This window comes from Pongo abelii, chromosome 3 (genome assembly GCF_028885655.2).
Source record: "Pongo abelii isolate AG06213 chromosome 3, NHGRI_mPonAbe1-v2.0_pri, whole genome shotgun sequence".
Taxonomy (NCBI): domain Eukaryota; kingdom Metazoa; phylum Chordata; class Mammalia; order Primates; family Hominidae; genus Pongo; species Pongo abelii.
This window is the reverse complement of record NC_071988.2, coordinates 177,736,371-177,756,279: the sequence shown is the minus strand read 5'-3', so window position 1 is coordinate 177,756,279 and position 19,909 is coordinate 177,736,371. Positions and strand designations below refer to the sequence as shown.

The 19,909-nt window shown below is 35.0% G+C and overlaps 1 protein-coding gene and 1 long non-coding RNA gene across 4 annotated transcripts in view; one reads left to right on the top strand and one right to left on the bottom strand.

Annotated features, from left to right (window-relative positions):
• Nucleotides 1-460: 460 nt before the first annotated feature.
• Nucleotides 461-18,850, top strand: LOC129059117 (uncharacterized). 2 transcript variants are annotated; one of them, XR_008524829.1, is made up of 4 exons: nt 461-479; nt 701-910; nt 11,466-11,514; nt 18,717-18,850. It is a non-coding gene; the product is annotated as an uncharacterized LOC129059117 (long non-coding RNA). The 2 variants fall into 2 exon arrangements; XR_008524828.2 differs by lacking the exon at nt 461-479 and having other exon boundaries at nt 588-910.
• GUCY1B1 (guanylate cyclase 1 soluble subunit beta 1) overlaps nt 1,909-19,909 on the bottom strand; it is a 50,201-nt gene continuing 32,200 nt past the window's right edge. Inside the window, exons 6-14 of one of the 2 annotated variants that reach the window (XM_002815242.6) lie at nt 17,431-17,661; nt 16,060-16,176; nt 15,007-15,140; nt 11,437-11,634; nt 8,933-9,170; nt 7,756-7,896; nt 6,792-6,946; nt 6,310-6,436; nt 1,909-5,147 (exon numbers count right to left, since the gene is read on the bottom strand). In XM_002815242.6, the coding sequence (XP_002815288.3) occupies nt 5,124-5,147; nt 6,310-6,436; nt 6,792-6,946; nt 7,756-7,896; nt 8,933-9,170; nt 11,437-11,634; nt 15,007-15,140; nt 16,060-16,176; nt 17,431-17,661 (1,365 nt within the window). In that variant the 3' untranslated portion in view covers nt 1,909-5,123. Of the gene's footprint in view, nt 5,148-6,309; nt 6,437-6,791; nt 6,947-7,755; nt 7,897-8,932; nt 9,300-11,436; nt 11,635-15,006; nt 15,141-16,059; nt 16,177-17,430; nt 17,662-19,909 lie in introns of both variants that reach the window. The other variant, XM_024246279.3, reaches the window with a different exon arrangement.

The window sequence follows — 19,909 nt, the reverse complement described above, 5'->3', positions numbered from 1 at the left end:
CTTTAGACTGTATTCCCAAAAGGTTCAGGCCAAAATCCTAGCACAAGAGTTACTGAAAAAGGGTACTGATCCAGACCACGAGAGAGAGTTCTTGGATCTCATCCAAGAAAGAATCTGAGGTGAATCCACAGAGTACAGTGAAAACAACTTTATTAGGAAAGTAAAGGAGTAAAAGAATGGCTACTCCATAGAGCAGTGGCATGGCTGCTGGACTGAGTAAACTTATGATTATTTGTTGATTAAATGCTAAACGAGGGGTGGAATATTCATGAGTTTTCCAGGAAAGGAGTGGAGAATTCCCAGGACTGAGAGTTACTCCCCCTTTCAGACCAGATAGAGTAACTTCCGATGTTGCCATGGCATCTGTAAACTGCCATGGCGCTAATAGGAGCATCTTTTAACCTGCTAATTTATTATAATTGGCATATAATGAGCAGTGAAGATGACCAGAGGTGGCTTTCACTGCCATCTTGGTTTTAGTGAGTTTCAGCCTGCTTCTTTACTGCCTGGTGTTTTATCAGCTGAGTATTTGCTTAACTACTGTTCTACAATAATCTGTATTATTATCTTTAAAGCAAAACATATTCTTAAATTAAGAACACATTTGTTCCTAAGATATTGGGACACCTGGACATTTCCTGGGTCTGTTAAGTCCTGGGTCTGTTCAGTAAACATTATTAACCTATTCCCTTAACTGTAGACATTCTGTGACTAAGAATGCCCTACGTCCTGGTAACACAGCCCAGCAGGTCTCAGCCTCATTTTACCCAGCCTCTGTAAAGATGGAGTCACTTTGGTTAGAATGCTTCTGATACAAAAACCCTGGAATTGTTACCAACAGAATGATGGAATTTTGGAGCAATAATTTACTTCGGATATCACCTTAACCAGCTCCTTTTTTTCAGATAAGGTAACTGAGTTGTAAAGTTAAGTGACTTGTAAAGGCCAAAAGATTTCCTTACCAGAATTGGACTCAGGTTCTTGATTCTCTGTATAGTGCTTTGTTTTTTGTTAAATTTTGTTTTGTTAATTCGCGCTATATTTCTCCTCTCTGATATGGTATAAGTAGCAAGGAAGAATCACAAAAGCATTTTCTATTAATGTAAAATATTTTTTTTCCAATTTTAGCCTTGTAAGTAAATAGTATCCTATTTGTATTTAATAACTTTTAACATGAGCTACAAGCAAGTTAGTTTACTCATAAAAATATTGTACAAAACTATTGTTCCTATTACAAATTGCTTGTTTTAGCAAATGTTTTACCTTCCTGCAGAATTAGCAGAAAATATTTTGGTGACATTTCAGAACAAGATACGTGTGGATAGATTTCATGCTATACAAATGGTCATAATGAGTAGAAATAATTATTTTTATTATATTCCTTTGAACTTGAGAAAGAGTGGAAGGAGTGAATTCAAGGTTGCACACAGGAAGTGACAGCTAGGAGACAAGATGAACTCTCTCCTGTGAGAGAATCTGTGTCCTTTCAGTTCTTTTTCAGATTTCAATTACAAACAGCATTCTCTGCTGCCCTCTAGAGGTTCTATAAACCATTAGTGAGGGTGGTACAAAAAAAAAAAAGAAAGAAACCTATGAGGGAGGTAAGCAAATTATTTTTCCTTTCAATGACAAAGGAAATAGAACATATCATTTGGTGAATCAAATACAGATTTAAACTGAATGAAATAGTGAATTAGTGCTGAAATACATACAATATATGTAATCTATAATATAATAAATATATACTATATAATAAATACATAAATATATAATATATAACTTATATAATTAAAAATATATACCTTTAAAATGGTATTTAATTGTTAAAGTTTAAAACAATTCAGTTCAAACTGATAAACTGTTATCGTTTCACAACATTTGGTTCTAATTTTTTGGTGGTTTTCATTGGGTTTGTTTCAATAACTGGCAAAGATAAATGTGTTCATTGATTTTTCTTGTTGACCCTCCTGTTTTTTCATGATGTGCTGTCCACGATTCAACTATAACAATATCTGTTACCAAAGATTTGTAAATTTGCATTTCTTAGATTACCTTTTAGTCTTCCTGAAATGGCAAGCCAAAGTTTCAACTCCTCTGACTTCTTCGTATTTCAATTTGATCTGCCAACAACTCTAGTGAGTGGTTATTATAATCTCTGTCTTTACAATGACCTAACCAGGTTACACAAAGGTTGAATAACTTTACCAATATCATGGAGCTAGTAACAGGTTGTTTGGAAATTCAAAGCAGTTTGGGCCAACTTGGAAAAAAAAAAAAGTTCTATTCTCTCCACACATTAATGCTACCTGAAAATAATTGTTTTTTAAAAATGTATTCACCAGAACTTCAAAGCCATGCCTAATATTAGGCACCTTTCCTCTAAGCTCAGTTACCTTTCTACATCCTCCACCACGTGTAATGGAACCATCAACTACCCACTAAGCAAGCCAGAAGCTTTCTTCTTGGCCCTAACCTTCTCATCCCCTTTGGCCTGTGAGTTATTATGCACTTTTAATGTGAATCTTGACTGCTCTTCAATTAGCCTCCTGTCCTGCCATCACCTTAAAGCAGGCCTATGCATGAAGTACAGTAGCCCCCTAATGCCAACCTTAAACCAGGCTCTTTCCCTCTAAATCAGCCCCTGCACCAATGTCAGCATGATTTTTTCTAAGCACAAGTTTAACGGTGCCATTTTTGTGCCTCCTCTTTTCTCCAATCTCATTTCTTATTCCTCATTCCCTTTAAATCTGGCTTCTAGCCCCACTGCTCGAAGAGGCTGCTCCCTCCATTCCTTTGTTCAACAAATATTTGTCAAGTGCCTATTTTGTGGAAGGTTCAAGGAACATCTGGGGAAAGAGGAACTATTTTAGCCATAAGAAACTTGAAGCCTAATAAGGAATCCTATATATAAACAGATAATATGTGAACCATTGTAAAGATCCTGGGACAATAGGGGAAGCTAAACTTTCCTAACAGGGAAATTTCCAACGAGAGGATATTGAGCTGAGTCTTTGCAAGAAATGAATTTGCAGCAGAGTATGGGTAGAGGGTATTCAGACAGAGCAGGGCATAGAATTACAAAGGTAGCAACTAGCAGATAAGGCTGGTTAAGGTGACAATGTTTGCATGCTTTGCTAAGGTGTACAGACAATGAGTAGCATTTAAGTGACTGCAGGCAGGAGAGCAATTTGGATTTGTAAAAGACCACTCTGGCAGCAATTTGAGAGTGTGGAATGGAGGTGGCAAAGGTAGGAAGTAGATAGATTTGTAGGGAAGATCTTGCAATTGTTCAAGTTACACATGATGAGTGCCTGGACTTAGAAGTGTGTTGGCAGAATAAAGTAGAGATTTAAAAACATGCAAGATGTAAAAATTGGAACATGAGGTATTCAAAGGCAGAGATGTTTTGTTCAATGACACATCTCAAATATCTTGAGCTGTGCCTACCCAAAGTAGATGCTAAATAAATATATGTTGGATTCTGGGAAGATGACAGTGTCACTGTAGTTTCTGAGTATTCCTAACTCTCCCTCCAAAATAGGCATAACAACTAACCCCACTTCACCTCTTTTCTTTCAAGTTACTCTTTCTCCAAGTATTATTTCTGTATTTGAATATATTTCTTCATTATGAATATTGCATATTTTCATTACTTGTGTACATGTCTATCATCCCTGAATGATTCAGAGCTCTTTAAATAAGCTGATGACATTCAATATTTAACTGTTTCCCCTTTCCATGTCCAGTCTTTATTTCCTGTCACTTTGTTGGTATTAAAAAGAAATATAGCATTTCAGAATATGCTGTCTATGAGGAGTCAGTGAAAATTTATTATGGTAGCAAATAGGCAAAATTGTAAAATGTATTTACAAAATAATGGCATTAATAAAATGAAAAATAATGTTAATATCTTTTTTATTGAAATAAAAACTGTAGAGAGACAAGTGAAAAAAATAATTTATTACAGATTCTTTTACACATTAACATGGAACATTTATACATATATCAATGTGCTGATATGAAATACTAAATTTAAAGGCAAACATTTTTACACAAAAGTAGTTGCACTCTTTTATAAAGATAGATATTAATAAGTTATCAGAGACATTTAAGAGCTAGAGGCCAATTATTCCAACAGTAATGCATTCTATGCTGAAATTAAACTAAGTTTTCTGAACATGATGTCCTGGATATAATCACATTCTTCTAAGCTAAGGAAAGGGACCTCATTTCTGGGAATACGAGGCCAAGAAGGGCTCTAACAGCAGTATCCCAGCAGTGTGTTTCCAGATTTATTCTTGGATGTGGTTGGAGCTCCCAACATTTAGCCTGAACTAATGTAACAGCTCAGTGTGAAACAATGCAGCTTTCTGTAACAGCTGCCTGTGGTTAATGAGATTTAATACAGGGGATACAGTTACAAATGATAGCATTTTAGAAGAATTATAATTGCCACATGATTTGAATTAGTAATCAAATACTTTAATAACAGAAATGTGTATTCTATATTTCTGAAAGGGAAGTAGCATACTTCAAAATAGTCACTATTTTCTTAGCATGATATATTAATTCTTACTTTGGGAGTCTGAAAATAAATTGCATTTTTCCCCTAAAACTTAGAATTCACTCCTTTAGAAAATGATTTCTATAATGATATACACCAACATGATATAAACTTTATTACATGTTATAGTCATTAAAATATACATATACATTTATATGGAGCACTAAACAGATTTGGTAAACCATGATACAAATATATACATGGCCAAATACTGTTCAGTTTCATTTAACTAAATTCAACAAATATTTATTGGGTGCCCACTACTTGCAGATCACCATGTTAGGTAATGCTTGTAGTAGATTTTAAGACACATGAAGCTCACATCATCCACATCAAAAGCCAAACTTTAGATAATATACTAAAGCCTAAAAAATAATAAAAAGCAGAGCTAAAGTTGAATAACAGATAGTGAGAGATATGTCTAGAAGAAAGGCTTGGGGTAATGGACAAGGACAAAAGAAAATCTGTATCCATAGGGAAGAACTGCTCCTGGCCTTGGCATGTGTTAGGAGAAAACTGGAACCTAGTCTGTACTCCTCTTCACCCCGTAATCCAAGATTCAGTCATCATCCTGCTTTGTTTCCTTAAAAAAGCAGAAGAAAACAGGGATTGATTTACAGTGATAATGAGGTTTGTAATATCAATTAAATATATTTTTCTCTTTATGAGAGTGTGATCCACATTCACATCTACAGTTTCTGTAAATCATTCCCACCATAATTCTGGGAAAAACAGGACCGCACGACTAAGATGACCAATGTTTGAGGTAATTATAGTTTAGTTTATCAGAAGAACATCAATAAGCATGTCCACCTCATAGGAAAATGATTTAATGTTAAACCAGGTGAAAGAAGATAAATATTTCAAACCCTGGCATTCTATTCCCTTTAGAAATTGTTATGCTCTAAAAGCATTTTTAGAGAATTTATACATACTAAAAGAGAAATATGAGCCTGTAGTCTTATCCCCCATGAAGAAACAATACATAACAGGGTAACAAAGTATCAAACTTGCTTCTGATGCCACACCTTACAAAAGGCTAGGAAGAGGCTAGCATGATCTTAGTGTGTGCAAGGCCTCTATGAGAGGTGTGATTCCACTTTGGATGTGCCACTGTTCTGAAGTCCATTCTAGCACATGGACTCTGCCTGGAGTATAACCACAGTATTAGAAAGAACTTAAATCTTCCATAAGGAATTAATCAGATTCTAGCAAGTTAAAAAATCACTCATCTATCTAGGAGAAACACATGAGGGACTAGGATTTCCAAAATTCCCCAATCACTCCATAGAAAGATAGCCTGCCCCTTAAAAGGATCTTAAGCTTCATGGTTAAGAAACCTCCCATGAACCACAGCCCTTATTTAACAATGCTGGTGATCTCAGAGCCAACTTAGAGAGCTGAGGAAAGGGGTCAGGGGAGCCCCTCACAGCCCACTTACCTTTGAGCCAGACTACAGAGGAAGAGCAAAACAACCACAACAGCAAGAAAAAAAGCAGCCTTCTCAATCCAGTCTGTTGGTTTTCATTGCATCAGAGGACAAAAGTCACTAAAATATCCCCTAAAAAGTACTTATGATTGTAACTGGCTCATTAATGTTCAATTATTTCCACTGCTTTACTTAAAAGTTAATTTCTGTTAGCAAGAATTCTTTTCAAATGAAATACATTTTCAGTGATTATGCTTTAGTTTTCCATACTTATACTCTGTCTTAAGTACACAAATTACACTTTGATTAGTCATACCTCTGTTCCTGTATTTTTTCTGGATAGAAACCAAACTTGCATTGGTTCTTTTTTGCCCTTCATGGACACTGGGCCTCTGTGCTCCAAGTGGAATTGTGGATCTGAATTTTCTGGAGACATAAGACATCTAAAAGACAAGGGAAGGGGAGTAGAGAGAGAAGTATACAGAAGTTTTATAGAGAAGGTGACATGTATCATGTTATAAACCAAGATGGCAAGAACAAATGCTGAAGTTGTACTGAAAGGTAACTCAAAGCTTTAGAAACAATGATCATATCAGGATTTCCTAAGATGATGTGAAATCATATAAAATGGAAATAATGACACAATCTTCTCAAATAAAAAGTAAACAATTCTATAAGCAGTGGGGAAGAGTGAAGGTGATAACTCTGTTAAAGCAACAAAATCTCCCAGAGAATTAAACCACATGCAAAGACACATTTTCTTTGCAAATCAGTCAATACCAAGACATTTTCTCTCACCTGTATGTATATTCAGACACATTTATTTTTCCCTTTTCTCCTGTGGTTTCTGTTCGGCTTGTGAGGTTGACAGTATTTCCAAAAAGACAGTATCGAGGCATCCGCTGTCCTATGACACCTGTAACTACCTCTCCAGTGTGTATCCCTATTGTTATCTGCAAAAAAGAAAGCTTTGCTTCCATCACTTTGATCACTAACACATGAATTTTTTTAAAATTTTACTTTGAGTTCTGGCATACAGATGCAGAACGTGCAGGTTTGTTACATAGGTATATATGTGCCGTGGTGGTTTGCTGCACCTATCAACCCATTATCTAGGTTTTAAGCCCCGCATGTATTAGGGATTTGTCCTAATGCTCTCCCTCCCCTTGCCCCCAAACCCCCAACAGGCCCCGGTGTGTGATGTTCCCCTCCTTGTGTCCATGTGTCCAACTTATGAGTGAGAACATGTGGTGTTTGGTTTTCTGTTTCTGTAACACATGAATTTTTGCTTACTTTATATTACAGAATAATGTAGAGTCATCATATAACATCATAAGAGATCTCTATAAGAATTTCAAGCATTTTACTGACAACTTCAAAAGCCCTCCATGAAATCTCTGTCTCCCAGAGAAATATCCTATCTCAAGAGAAACATTTGAAGTCTGAAGATTTCAAAGATGTGAATCTAGTAACTTACATGAGACATGAAAGAGATTTTAAAAAGTAAACTAGAAGGTACAAGAGGTTTTTTTCTCATCCCCATGACTTTCAGTACATGAAACAGACTAGATAATTTCAAACAGGTAGATAAATCTCCATGTCTATGAAAGAATGTAGTACAGTGGGCTGGATGAAACACTATAGTCTTTGTTGTCAAGATGCCCTTCTTTATACACGTTAATGATTTGCTGGACAACAATATGAATCAATTGTTCAAAAAGGTTTACACACCATTATTACAATATCTACTTCATTTACTAACCTGAACAGATTCACCATCTACTTGAACCTGGCCAGCAATTTCCATCATGTCCAAGGCCAGGTGGCAGATGGATCGTGCATGGTGAATGCATGGCTCTGGTAAACCACTCACTGTCATATACTTGTCACCAACAGTCTCCACCTAACAGTACATATATTTAGATGTTCACTGGTTAGCATAAAAAAGACTTTCATTTATTACCCTAATAAAAAACTTATTTTTTCAAGGCAACCAGCAACTTTAAGCTTCCCTCCCCCTTTAATTCTCTTAAAATTCTAATATATTCAACTCCAACAAAATGAAACCTTGCAATTACTTACAATTTACACAAGATGGACACTTGGGGTCTTTGATGATGGGCGGGTACAGACAGAATTATTTTTCCTTTAGTAAGCAATTAATTTCTCACCTCAGATCACTTTATAATTCAGAATAATTTTTTACATTTCTACCTAAAACAGTGATGGCTTGATGGCATGGAGAGCCACCATTTCAAGTTCAGTGATTTATCACGGTCATTAATCATTTATTTTTATGATGTGCTCACCACATGCTACAGTGTACCTCAGAAAATGACTATAAAATAAATAGTCCTTGTGTAGTTATATTACCCCAGATACCTAGGGATGGTTTACTTAACATTCTTGCCTTTATGTAGCACTATTCCACTGACTTCTTTTTTCCAATATTCTATTTATTTCTAAATGAAACAAAGGGCAAAAACGCCTTATAAATGTTTATCTTCTTCAAGTTGATGTTATCTAAATGCAAATCTGAGTCCTTCTCATGCTCCATGACTTCTTTACTGTACAAAGCATTTATATATCTCAGTAAAAATGTCTCTTGCAGAGCACTAAAATGAATGCTATGTTTATACTAAATGTGATAAACAGCCTGTCCAGATTTGTTAGCCTAAGTGCAAATAAGATGGTGAACATTTCATTTTAACCCGGGAATCACCCACTCCATGAAACATTCATTGTGGTTACAAGGAAGAGACAGTTTTATAACAAGAGGCAATTATTTAAGAACATGGTAAAGAGTGAATACACGGAGGCTCACTGTGCTCAAGGCTGCAGTGCTGGAGTCAGAGAGCTGTGATGACATGGCCTCTGGAGGGGAGGCTCAGAACGCCAGCCTCTGGATAGCTCTGCAGTCAGCGATAAAGAAGACTTGCCTTATAAACAAATGGGTTTTTCCGGGAATCAGTCAGTGTGTCAAATCTGGTGTAGAGGTCGTTGAGAAGGTTTACGATCTTCATGGCCCCTTCTCCAGATGCATGCTTGCTACAGAAAGCATTGAAGCCCACAATGCCACTGAAGAGGATAGTCACATTGTCATATCTTTTGGCAGGCACTGGACGCTTGTGCCGCAGCTCATTGGCAACAGATGGAGGAAGGACAGAATACAGCAATCTGTTCAGTGGGATCAGGAGAAAGCCACTGTAAGAAATGCTGGGAAAGCCTTTGGTGCTTCTGCTGTCCTTTTCACACAGCATCAATGTCGTTTGTACTTTAAAGGCCTGGATTCTAGCAGGACATCCTCTAAAATTAGCATCAAATATTAGCCATATGTATAAGCAAGGATTTACAGAAAACATAAATTCTTTGTTCATTCTAATCACATAAGACATTCGCAAGCCCAAACTAGTTCAAACCAAATCAAAATAAGCCAAGCAAACAGACAAAACAGAAAGACTGGTAATAGAAAATCAAAGTTTTCATTTGTAGTCCTGTATTCTGACCCTGCTGTTATGATAGTCACAGTATGAAGATTGTCATTACCAGCACCTAAAACATGGTATGAATAGCACAATAATAGAAACAGGTTTGCCTCTTAGAATAAGAAATATATCTCTATTTTTGGTAAGTAATATTAAAAGAAACAGAATTTCTCCCCAGTCTCATTCATGCCTCACTCCTCCATAGAAGAAACTGATAAAACCAGTGGAAAGCTGGTCTAGAAAATAAAATATTGTATTTCTTTAGATACAACTGAGACTACTATGGTGACATCGGGGATCATGCTAAGGGACAAATGTTGTGAGCACACAGGAGGAGGATGACAGCTGATGAATTTAGAGGGAAAGAAGCAGAAACTAGACCTATGGGCTCTGGATTGGAAGACTGAAGAGGAACAAATGAGGCCTTCCTGCCTTCTTCTTCCTGCCTTTTGCTCTAAAGCAAAAGGGCATATGTGGGAAGTTTAAATATGCAAAATGGAGCTGAGCTCTCAATGTTTTTCCTAGTCATAGTAGAATTTCTCCAGTCTTTCATTTTCAACTTTTAAACATTGAATGTTTTATGAAATATTAAAGCTATATTTGAATAGTAAGTATGAACAGTAGAACTACTTAGCTTTAAAGAAAATTAATAGTAAATGGTTTCTGATGACATCACCTTGAAACCCAAATATCTACAAAAACCAAATTCTAAATCTAATAATCTAAAAAATAATATAAGGATTTTTGAAGCACAGTAACTCGAAATGGTGCAAATAGTTCCTGAATGTGAAACCCACCTTGGGGAATCCAAACAAAGAAGTAGTTCTGTAATAAGTACTTATCAGCTACTCTTATTAAAGACAAGGCCGCTGTTTAACTTCCAGCAACTCCCAGTTTTGGACCCCTGGTCTAGAAAGAGAAGCTAATACTCTGCTTAAGCTGACAATTTAGGAAAAAAAGTGAATTAAGAGCTTTTTCAGTACAAAATATCTGGATATGTCATAATTTAAAGGATATATTATTTATAGTGCTGGTTATTTATCTATTTATCATGAATGTAAATATTAGCAAATTGAGTCACAATACAAAAAAAATGAAACCTAGATGATTTTCTAATACAAACAGCTGGAACAGAATATTGAGTAACTCAAATCTACAAACCCATGTGACTTTGAACGTTAGTCCTAAGGTCTTAGAAGCTCCACCAAATGTTTATATGAACATTAAAAAACGAACACAAAAGAACCTGGGTAAAATAGCTTATAAATGTCAGTGATGTGCTTTTAATTAGCATATGAAAGCAAGGCCAAGTAGTATGCATGCTATGTACTTATTTAAATACATTTCTTGAAAATGAAGTATTATCTTTCAGGTCCTTGCTCAATATTTCATAATTTAATCCACCACTCATAGAAATGTTTTATATTTTGATATTTCTGCTAATGTATGTCACTATAGATATAATTGTTGTCATTACATATGATATTTCAATTTGTCAGATTCATTTCTTTCTAATCCTAAATTCAAAATTTTTAAACATGTAATGGCCAATGGTAAGTTCATTGTGCAGAGCAGCTCTCTGCACGCGGCAGCCCCCAGCATACTGAAGATGGTCAATATATAACTCTTGTATGAAAGAATGCATGAATAAATGACAGTTAAACTTTAATTTTTGAACTAAATTTGAATTTGAGTTATTCTCATGATTTTCCAAAAGATATTTTGGCTTATATTATTCCAACTTGGCTTCTAAAAATAGCAGATATATTTCCACTACCATTAAGACTCGTTTATTTCCTTAAGCATAATTTCTTTTTAAAAGCAATGTGAAAGATTTTATTTACTACACCAGAGCTATTACAGGTCACATGGCTTTTTAGTCTGGTTCTCAATCTTAAATATAGTAGAGTCACATTATGTTATGAATAACAGTAGTGCCCCAAGCGTTACATTCTTACGTGTCTGTCTTTTTCTTTTCATCTTCCAGGGCTCTTAATGTGAGCTGTAGCCTGTCAGTGAGGATTTCCAGTTCTTGGGTGAGTTTGTATTCCTCTCTAAATTGTTCTCCCAAAAGAACGAGATCACGCGTGGCATCATGCAGAGGGATGTCACTTAGATACAGCCCTCTCCTTGTCAAATCGTCCAGGTTCATGACACTGTCATATGGAGAAATGAGGCAAGATCAGTCTCAACTTGTATACATGACAATGTAATCCTGATTTCTGTCAAGGAATCTGATCCTGCCACCTCCTACCATTCAAAACATCAGGCTGAAGACAATAGAATTATGGAGAATTGAACAAAGATTGTGAGTTTATTCTCTTAGATATTTAAGCATCTACCAAAAAGCAGTGAACTTGAGATGCATTTTTGCCAGGTTGCACTTTTTGGTGCCATCAGTCTAAATTGAAACGATCATGTAGAAAACATCTCTATGATAAACGTTGAGGTATTTAACACAGGCTGAAATTTATTATTCTCAAATTTTTTACCATCATAAGGAGAGGAAAAAAATCTATCTTTATTCTCTTTCTCAAGAATAATAATGCTTCTTTTGAGAAACTTTCATTTTGCTTTCTGTATTCTATGAATCTTGTAACTGGTTATTTTTCCCTTCTGGAAACAATGAGTAAAAATTCCCAACCACGTTTATGACCCATCCTCAGCATGTAATTTATGTATCTAAGACTATATGTCATTCTTACTTCTGGCTCTCATGTCTTCTTTTTCTTTGACAAATTTTTCTCATTTATTTGAAACATTATTCAATCCTGCTGAATTTTATGCATCATCATTGTAACTTGTATCATTTTTCCAACAACATAATAATGTTTATTATTTTAGTGATGATCTGACAAGTAAAAAGTTAACTGCTTTTTAAAAATGTACTCTTTGAGGCTGGGCACAGTGGCTCACATCTGTAATCCCAGGACTCTGGGAGGCTGAGGTGGGCAGATCACTTGAGGCCAGGAGTTCAAGATCAGCCTGGCTAACATGGTGAAACACATCTCTACCAAAAATACAAAAATGAACTGGGTGTGGTGGCTAGCGCCTGTAGTCCCAGCTACTCGGGAGGCTGAGGCAGGAGAATTGCTTGAATCTGGGAGCAGGAGGCTGCAGTGAGCGGAGATCATGCCACTGCATTCCAGTTTGGGTGACAGAGCGAGACTCCATCTCAAACAACATCAACAACAACAACAACAACAACAAAACCTAATTGGTTAAAATGGCATAAGGTTATATCTTTGGCTTGAATTTTTTTAATGCAACGTCATTACTTCTGGCAACTCTGAATAATAATTACTCTAAAATGAAAAAATTTAGTTATGACTTTGGAGAATCTGGGATTAATAATTTGAAGAATTTTGAATTAATCCTATCCAAAATTCTTTAAGACGGGTGACTTTGCAGAATTTTGGATTAATGCAATATATTCTCAGCAGCAATGTTCATAAAGCAAAACAAAAATTAGCATACCTATAAAGAAAATAAAACAATCAAAGATTTTACTAATGAAATACATGGTGTCTTTTAATTTCGTTAAAATAGATATGTAAGTCCACTTGCAGAAAAAGACACATCTAGAAAGAGGCCAGATCATCGGCCAAAGGTATACGAGACCTGCCCATAAGCAGAGAAAAAACATGATTGTAAGTTCAAAAATGAATGGTCAAAAATGCTCATACTGAGTTACAAAACTTAAATCATAAAGATCTCATGGTTCTAAAAATGTCCTACATCATTATTTTAATGAACCATTAAGTTTTTTCTAAATTTAAACTAATCATCTTAGAATTATTTCACAAGTAAAACTACTTTTACTTGATCTTTTGTTTATGTAGTGTGAGTACAAATCTTCCTACACACCTAAGCATGTCTCATAGGACAATCTGCAATTTTCTCACTGGGTGACCAATATCTGCCTATGGGAATTAACAAATAAACTCCAAATTTTCTGCTTTTATTTCTGAAGAAAACCTTTCTTTCCATAAATAGAAATTGCCCCTAATGAGCAGCTGACATTCTCCTAAGCTCAACCTGTAAAGAGGCAGAAGAAGAAAACACTTACTGATAGCAGATGGGACATCTTTAGATCAGTGTAGCTTATTAATTTTTTTAAAAAGGGTTTATGTTTCTTAGTTTTGTTTCTTTTATTTTCATGATATTTATTTCTCAGGGAAAAGATATCCATATCCTTATATTATCTGATATATTATTCTTATATGTTATAGTTAAATGATATTTAATTAATCTTAAATATACTTATCAATTAACTGTTATTATTATTATTATTATTATTATTATTTTGAGACAGTGTCTTGCTCTGTTGCCCAGGAGTGCAGTGGCATGATCTCGGCCCACTGCACCCTCTGCCTCCCAGGTTCAAGCGACTCTCCTGCCTCAGTCTCCCTCGTAGCTGGAATTACAGGTGCCCACCACCACTCCTGGCTAATTTTTGTATTTTTAGTAGAGACGAGATTTCACCATGTTTGCCAGGCTGATCTCGAACTCCTGACCTTGTGATCCACCCGCCTCGGCCTCCCAAAGTGCTGGGATTACAGGTGTGAGCCACTGTGCCAACAATATATTATTCTTATTTGGCCTTATATATTATTGTTATGTAATGTATAATACAATAGTAATAATGTAACAGGAGGTTGTTACAAAGTTTATTATATTTTTCAGAAATTTTAAGATCACATTTTTAAGTGAAAAGTGATCATGGTGGAATTCAGATTAAATTTTTAACCAATAGCTCACCAAAACATGCCTTCTTGACTGTGTTACCACATAATGCACATTCACTTTGTTTATACAAACTTATGAATACACAGAATATCAGCTCACAGTAATCCCCACAGTTATCTTTCTATTGTTCTGAAGCAAATTTAGACATAATTTTTATATTCTGAATTCCCATGTATCTCCTAGTAAAATGCTTTCCTAAATTGGAAAACAACAATCTATAGTTTTATTTTTCTCTGATGTTTATTAAAAATCACATTTTACATACATTTTAATTGAATAATATATTTGGAACAGTGTATTTGGATTAGAGTAGGTAAATATTTTTAATTTAAAATAGTTCAAACCCAGAAAGAGACCTTTTAGATTTTTTGCTAACATACTATAGAAAAGATAATTTTTGGTGTCAAATATACCAATGTATTTATTATACCATCTTATTAGCTGCTTTACAAAATCGCTTTTCTACATAATGCCTATTTTGAAGGTTCAAAAGTATAGAATTAGCTTACTGCAGATTATTTATCCCATGGTGTAATGGCCTAAACACTCCACAAATGTATTAAGACATGGCAAATAACATAGAGTATGTGATTTCTTCTGAGTTTATTAGCAAATATTAAATAAGATTATCCTTGTTATAAAGTAATATATAACAAGGGCGGTAAAATCTAATTACACCTCAGAGAATATGTAAATGTAATGGAATAAAATATTGTGGCATTTGTTGTTAGCTAAAGATAGGTAATGATAGCCATTATAATTAATCTAAAAATTATTACCTTGGTGAACACAGAAAAAGTATGCTATCTGCTTCAGGTAAGTAGATCATTTGACCCTTGAGACGTAAGCAGCTGATCTCAGTCCCAGTCAGTTCATCCTCACATTCTAATTTCTCCACATCCAACAATCCTTCCTTGAAAAGGCAAGATACAACCATTAATGAATGCCTTTCTGCCTACCTAAGAATTCAGCAACAAGGACATACATATCTCATTTCCCACCAAACCACAAAGCCGAATAAGTGCATCATTAGAACAGGAGAGGGCCTTCTGTCAGAGTTCTGCCTGTAATAAGCCTAGTGGCTACCTTGCAACACTGCAGAAAAGTGACTGTTCCCTCTGAATTCAGGACAGTAACTGTGCTACTCTTCACATAATTATTTCAAGCTTTTGTGAATCTTTTTTATCCCCCTGATTTTCCGGTATGGTTCCAACATACATTACCAGACTCTCAAAGAATAAGCCAAGCCTCCCCATTCTCCCACCCTGTATTCATAGAGCAGCTGGAAACAGTCAGTTCCGAATACAGAAAGGATTCAATGGGTACTCTAGGAAACTGACTTTTGCTGTATCTATCCCAAGAACAGAAACCGTGAGATCCCAGCACTATCTAAATTATCAACTGTGTGAATATTTTATCACTTTTATTCACCCACAAAAACACTACTAAGAACAATAGACAATTTAAGAAAGAATAAATAAGTGGTTTTGAGCGAAGTTCCAAAAAAAAAAATCCTTTTTAGTACTGATTTCTAAAATAAGGCACTGTAGCTGTACAGGGAGTAAAAGATGTTGGTTTTTTGATGTGAAACAAGGCTGTCTCAGAAAGACAGTCTCTAAAATTTACCTCTGTTAATTTTAATCAGTTGATAGAGTTCCACTGCTCCTCAGGCAAACCAAAAATCAATGTTATTGCCTTTTAAATAGATCTTCCTTTGAGGTCTGGGTTTTATCTCTCTATACTTTCTCAGAGAATGTAATAATTTTCCCCCCTGAATACTTCTAATTTGTAACATACCTTTCTCACATTTAATGAAATAATATCTTGATTACCTTGCTTCTCAATACAAAAACGGTATTGATGTGCGAAAGGATCCCATGGAAACTAATATCAATATGAGGACGAACCAACGAGAAGACAGACAGAAGGCTGCAATTCCCAGGCTGGAGCTAAAATGTAGATAGAGAGCAAAAAGAGTATCTCATCAGTTAAAATAGTTTTTATACTTTGATATTAATCACTTGATTAAATCAGCTCAGTTATATTTAAAACTAGAAAATTATATTTATTATAATTCAAGGGAAATTTAGCTAAACTATGAACCCAAATCTCAATCTATACAACTCAGTGATTAAATGGACATTAAATAGTTACAAGAACATGAAATCTGATATGGATTCAGATGACTAATATTCAAATGTAAGCTAGCACAAATTTACAATGCATTTTCAGAAGAAGAAAAAATGAAAATTTATCTTTTAAAATGTACAGTGATATGTTGAATGTGTATGGCTTGAAATGAAATTAAAATACCAAAAACATGAGCAAACACTCTCTTAATATTTATCTAGAGGGCTAAAAGTGAAAACAATAGGTAACACTGATTGCTTACAATGAACGAAGTGTTTTTCATATGCTTTCTATCCTCATGCCAGAACAAAGAGAAACAGGCTGAGAGAGGTGAAGTAACAAGTTCGAGGTCATACAGTAAGGGACAGGCAGAGTCAATACCAGAGCCAGGACAGCACACTACTCTGCTTCCATTTCACCTGATCCAATTAGGCTAATCCTGAATTTTCAAGTCTCTAATTACAAGCAAAAAGTATCTCTAAATATATGCCATATACAACTCCAAAAGTTAGTATTTAAGAAAAAAAGAGTAAGAATAAAGGATTTTACCAATGGATCTGTCATAGAAGTCAATAGTAGGTTCTCATCATCATCCCAACTGCTTCCTTTCATGCTTTTTCTACTCAATCCATGATCATCTCTATCATTTTGTGTTTTAGTGAGTGCTTTTTAAAATCCCCCTTTTCCCTTAACACTATCAACAGTTGATTTTTAAAGCTATTTACAGATGGTGGATATCCAATGAATATTTTTATTCAGTGAATAAATAAACATGTGAAAGTTGACTGTTACTAAAAAGTTATCCATTTTTTTCATTGAAACAAGTATACTATTCTTAGATAACATTCCTACTGTTTCTGTATGTGATTATTATAAAAAAATAGTTGTCCTAGGGAAAGTTGTAGTATGCTCAAATACAATTAGTTCGCAATTAAACAATTTGTGTAACTTACAATAAACTGCATATTACCTAATACATAGTCAGAGAGTTAAATGAATGGATGCCTGCCTGTAACAGTAGTATTTCTATGGGCTTTTGTCTCAGGCCCCAAGAAAGTATGCTGTCATTTTACCTGGGGGAGAACTCTGTATATAGCATTGCCACACTGAGTGACCACTAGATCCCGGTCAAATATTATATGAAAAGGAAAAGCTTTGCAGAATGTATATGGACTAATGCGTGATTCCTGGGTACCATTTTCTTCAAATCTGTCAAGATCTTCATAAAAATCCTCTTCTTTTGACTCTTTTTCTTCAATTAAAAATTGAGTATGATCACATTCTTCATTTCTTTGCTGAATAACCTGGATATCAAAGGGGGAAATGGCATGAATTGTCTTCATTTCAGTTTAATAAAAATACCTAAATATAAAAAATGAGTTATGAATACTGCATTTAGAAGATTAATTACAAAAATTCAATACATATATGCAAATACTCCATATGTCTAAAATAGGAAAATATTTCTGGACTTTGATCTATAAAATTTGAAGATTGAATAATCATTGTAAAATTACAAATCTGGTATCAGTTCCCCAGTATCCTATATGGTCTTTTTGGTAGAATTAGAAAAAAAAAGCACTTGTGGGCTCTGCCTTCTCAGCCAAGCACACTTGTATAGTGAACAACCTGAAAGCCATGCAAGCTGGCACTATCAAATAAGATTACAATACTATTTTAAAACAATGGGAAATAAAATGATAGAGATTCATATTCAAAAATAAATGCAATGTCATTTTTAACCATCAAATGGCAAATATATAAAGTTACAATACCAGGCCAGGCGCAGTGGCTTATGCCTGTAATCCTAGCACTTTGGGAGGGTGAGGCGGGCAGGTCACCTGAGGTCAGGAGTTTGAAACCAGCCTGGCCAACATGGTGAAACCCCATCTCTACTAAAAATACAAAAATTAGCTGGGCATAGTGGCAGATGCCTGTAATCCCAGCTACTCAGGAGGCTGAGGCAGGAGAATTGCTTGAACCTGGGAGGCAGAGGTTGTAGTGAGCTGAGATCATGCCATTGCATTCCAGCCTGGGTGACAGAGTGAGACTCTGTCTCAAAAAAAGAAAAAAAAAGTTACAATATTAAATTGGGTAAGGTACTGAAAAAGAGGCATCTCAAATACCACTGATGAGGGGTTATTTTGATTAATCTTTCTGAAGGATAAATTGACAATAGGCATAAAAATTCCCTAAAATTTTGTGGATTCTTTGATTTAAATGCAAATCTAGGAATTCATTCTAAGGAAGTAATCGTAATTGTGAGCTAATATCTATAATGTAAAAAAGTCCTACATTTCTAAAGTATTATTCACAGGCAAACACATTATGAAAGTATAGATTTTCCTTTTCTTTTTAGGTTAAGAAATTGCAAGCAATGAGCCCTCTTACAAAGGGCAAACTCGATCTCAACGGCGACCAGACCCAAAAGGGAAAAAGTTTGGGACAACATTTCTTCAGTTACAGCTAAATAAAAACAAAATGTTGCTCATTTTTCTTTTCTTTTTTTTTTCTCAGGAGTACCCTGTCGCATTCTCTGCAATTTATAAAACAAATCACAATAACTATAGATGCTATTGTATATATCCTTTTAGATATATTTTATAGCAAAACTGGGATGTCACTACCTCACTGTCAGAATAACTTACTATACTGGTTAAATATTAGTATCTTTATTTATAATTTGAAAATTTTACCACATTAAGGTTGATTTCCCTAACTCATAGACAAGGCAAGAGAGTCAACCTTAAATGTCAGGCCTACTTTTGATGTTCTACTCTGTTTCTATTTAACTAGAGAAACTGAATTATATGTATCCTAAACTTATGAATTAATTATTCTATTCTAATTTTTTTCCTTCGATCAAACTGGCAAAACAAATAGCTTTTCTAATCATATTTTTAACTTCTCATTGGTATATCACTTTATGACATGATCTAGTATTAATTATGTGGTTCAAATTGTCTGGTATCTCTGGACCTGATAAACTTAATGTGAGAATGCCTCAAGAAGTCAAAACAGTGTCTTTGAAAAAATTAAATACACAAAATATGTTTATAAAATGCAAATATTTCAGAAGTTCATATTGAAGCACTTGAATAAATGGTCAGAAGAGAATTTAAATATTTTATAAAGTGAACCATACAATTAAGTAAATACTTGAATTTCATACAGTTTGCTAAAGCCATCAATCTCCCATACCAAAGATTCTAATACCACAGTAATAGTAGTTTCCAAGTGTGTCCTAATTTGTGTTTCTTTCTGAAGTTTCTATGAACCTACCTCTTTCTCAGTCTGGTTAAATAAAAATAAAACCAACAGTGCATACAATATGCATATAGGTTCACTCAGTATAGATGCTGTGTTTTTTTGTTTTTTGTTTTGTTTTGCTTTATTTTTTTCTATTTTTTTGAGAACGGAGTCTCACTCTGTCACCCAGACTGGAGTGCAGTGGCGAGATCTTGGCTCACTGCAACCTGTGCCTCCCGGGTTCAAGCGATTCTTCTGCCTCAGCCTCCCGAGTAGCTGGGATTACAGGCGCCCACGAGCAGG